Below are 3,695 nucleotides of genomic sequence, written 5' to 3' on the forward strand. Positions count from 1 at the left end.
TCGTTTTTTAGGGAATATGGAACCCCTCGACATCTGAATACGTGAATTAAAGCGATAAAAACGTCTATGACGTGCGTTACGGGACGACTACGCAAAGCCATCGCGGCATATGGTGATTTTTTTCTTTTGTTTAAATTTTCGTCATGTTCTCATACAGCTTTATATGAGGCAAGTATATCGAAGTATTTATTTCAAGATATTTTCGAGTCTAGTTGGAAATCTAAAATGTTCGCGCTGGAAAGGGGGATAAGTTGGTCACCGTTTTATATAGTCGACAGACAGATCGGATCTGCTATTTTTTTTTATTTCCAACTGAATAGCAAGTTGTGTTGCACTGCGGTAAATCAGAACTCGGCGCGCGCGGTCGTCGACGGCTGCCTTTCAAACCTATCATAATAAGCATGCATATGGCATTGTGTGGTATTGCAATTGCTCTCTACAGGTGCCTGAACTGGTGCCAGTTTCTGATTTTGTAACCTGCCTGCATTCTCGATGCTGGTTTGCTGATTTCCCCAAGGGAAAAACAAAATACCTCCCGACTTGTGTAAAAGCCTGTAGGAAGCAGTTTAGTTGTGGGAGTTTGGCTGCATTAAAACATGAAGTACTTGATCAAAGTGTCATATTGCAATACACGACTGCTTAAGGCTTGCATTGTGAAGCATAGTGTAGAATGTAATATAATATATTTTGAAGGCACATTTGTCTTAGACTGCTTGAAATTGAGGCTTTGCAAGGAGCCTCACAAGTTTAGATTTCACATCTATATTTAAAGTTGTTGAATATAGACTCATGCATCATCATTTCTGAAGTTAAATGTTCATTGATTACATTTCTTTGTTATTTCAGACCTGGTTAGATGTTTAAATTAAACGTTATACATCTTTATGCCTTACATTCTGTTTTTGAACTCACCGAGATATCTTTTCCCCCCCCAGCTGCATCTTTGTCGATAGGATCAAATCGGACTGCATCTTCTAAATGAAGTTACCCAGCCATGCAATGTTCCTGGAAGGCTGTGATTCTGCTTGCATTGGTGTCCATAGCGATCCAATACACAGCAATCAGGACTTTCACAGCTAAGCCTTTTCATTTGTGCCCTGTTCCTAACCCTCTGAACTGTGGTTTGGGACAGGATGTGGAGTCCTTCGATCGGATGTGTGATGAGTACCCGTATTTTAATTACAATTCCTCCAGGAAGACTCACATCCTCATCTTGGCAACCACCCGTAGCGGCTCCTCTTTCGTAGGACAGTTGTTCAACCAGCACTCAGATGTTTTCTATCTTTTTGAGCCACTCTATCATGTCCAAACGACCTTAATCCCTCACCTTTCTCCCAGCAGATATGCTGTTGAGCGCAGAGTGATGCTGGGAGCCAGTCGTGACCTTCTTAGAAGCTTGTACAACTGCGACTTGTATTTCTTAGAGAGTTACATCAAACCACAGCCGGCAAACCATACTACGGATAAACTGTTTCGCCGAGGAGCCAGCAAAGCCCTCTGCTCTATGCCGGTCTGCGACGCCTTCAGCCCTAATGATGGCAATATAGAAGAGGGAGATTGTGTTCGAAAGTGTGCCTCCCTTAACTTGACCCTAGCAACCGAATCATGTCGGGAAAGACGCCACGTGGCCATTAAAACAGTGCGTATTCCAGAGGTCAATGATCTCAAGGCACTGATTGAGGACCCTCGGCTTAATCTGAAAGTTATCCAATTGGTGAGGGACCCACGTGGAATACTATCTTCAAGGATTGAAACCTTTCGGGACACATACCGCCTATGGCGGATCTGGAGAGCCACCGGCCGTAAACCCTACAACCTGGATTTGACTCAGCTAACAACAGTGTGTGACGACTTTCTAAACTCAGTGTCCACGGGCTTAAGCCGGCCGCCGTGGCTTCGAGGACGGTACATGCTAGTGAGATACGAGGACCTAGCCAGGAATCCGCTCCAAAAAACCAAGGAGGTTTATGAATTCCTTGGTCTTTCTTTGGAAAAAAGCGTGGTGGACTGGATACATAACAACACAAGAGGCAATAACGACGTGTCAGCAAAGCATAAGTACGGCACGTTGAGGGACTCGGCGGCCAACGCAGAGAGCTGGAGGTTGAAATTGTCTCATGACATAGTTGATTACACACAAACTGTTTGTCAGCACATTTTAGATGAGCTCGGCTACAAAGCTGTCAACTCCCCCGAGGAGCTGAAAAACATGTCGCTCTCTCTCATCGAGGACAAAACCTTCATACCTTTTTTGTAACAAAGGTAAACGTGCACGCACAACTATTTTTCTACATTTATATTCTTGCCTTAATGTGATTGACATTTGCACTATGAACTTTTTTTTTTTTTTTACTTCGGAGACTCCCGCCTTGCAGTCCCCCTATGATTTTCTGAACAGCACAAGAACCAAAACACTTTAGCTGTAAAGAGATCTGAACTTCACCTTGATCGCATTGAGATAGTAATGTTCATTATTTATATATTAGAGCAGAGCACCACACTACTGATAAAGAAATTCTGTATGCTGGTCATTGCTTTGACAACAGTGAATGTGAATATTTTGTATGTCATAGAATCCAGACTATTCACAAGAAGAACGTTCTTTAACGTGGGACTGAAATGCTGTCATGTATGATAACAGCCGTGCAATAAAATTGTGAATGTCACTGTCAGGCTATTTCTCAGGTGTGTCTCAGTGGAAAGTCTTGTCTGTCACACTGTTTTGGGGGTTTATTTTGGTTTGCTTTATGCATTGGTGCTGCATCCAGGTAAAAAGAATCTAAAGCACTTCAGTCCGCTTGCTTTAGGTGATCATCATGATTCACAAACACATTGTAAAAATCAATTATTGCTGTTAGATCACAATGATTGTACAAAGGTTTTTGTTACATTTCGCTAAATGCCATGATACTACTTCAGAAAATCCCAATGCAATCCATGTTTTTAGAGTGGACAGTTTGGTAGTTTAATGTAATTTAGAGATTTTCATTTGAAATGCATGAAATGATTCATTCTTTAGTTGATTCAGTGCATATAGATTTGTATTTAGTGTCCATGAAAAAAAAAAAAATGTTTGGCTCATTGTATGTGAAAGACTTTTTCTATTTTTGAAAACATAATAAATGTAGAGAAGCATAAATAAGACGGTAATCACTTAAAGGACAGTTGTGTACATGACTCTTACTTGGTTATCACAATGGCCTTAATTTGTTTTAATCCTTCATGGATTTTACATAATCTAGATAATCTGGATGCACGTTCGGGTTATTAAACCAGATATATTAATCTCATCATGATTGTCTCAATTGCTAACCCTCATTCAGTATTAAATAGGGAATATTAATGGTCAGTCTTCAATTTTAGATTTGTGTCAGCAGCATTAGAGAGCGAGAAGAGTGTGTGAGGACGAATTCTCTTTCATTCAACGAGACTGTCATCAGATATACGTGCTTCGCAGTCGTGTACCATAGAAATGAATGTCATACAAGCTACCATTGTTTAGTCTTTACTTGTTTGATCTTTCAAGACATCCAGAAGAAACGGCCCCCCCTTGTGGTCTGAAAAAATAGTTAATCATGTCTACTTGTCTAATTGGGCTGCATTGTCAAGTCAAGCCACTTTTGTCATTCGAAATTATAAGACTATAAACACAGCATATACAAGTACAATACATAACCATGAGTGATGTGCATATA

At 40.6% G+C, this 3,695-nt stretch overlaps 1 protein-coding gene across 2 annotated transcripts; it reads left to right on the forward strand.

Annotated features, from left to right (window-relative positions):
- Nucleotides 1-23: 23 nt before the first annotated feature.
- chst1 (carbohydrate sulfotransferase 1) lies at nt 24-3,164 on the forward strand. Of its 2 annotated transcripts, none has more exons than XM_039648186.2 (2): nt 24-112; nt 936-3,164. In XM_039648186.2, exon 2 carries the CDS (start codon nt 995-997, stop codon nt 2,255-2,257), a length of 1,263 nt encoding a protein of 420 aa, XP_039504120.1. In that variant the 5' UTR covers nt 24-112; nt 936-994; the 3' UTR covers nt 2,258-3,164. The 2 variants fall into 2 exon arrangements, with proteins under 2 accessions (XP_039504120.1, XP_039504119.1); XM_039648185.2 differs by having other exon boundaries at nt 79-168.
- Nucleotides 3,165-3,695: the final 531 nt, after the last annotated feature.

Source organism: Pimephales promelas, chromosome 25 (assembly GCF_988280905.1).
Source record: "Pimephales promelas chromosome 25, fPimPro1.hap1.1, whole genome shotgun sequence".
Lineage (NCBI taxonomy): Eukaryota > Metazoa > Chordata > Actinopteri > Cypriniformes > Leuciscidae > Pimephales > Pimephales promelas.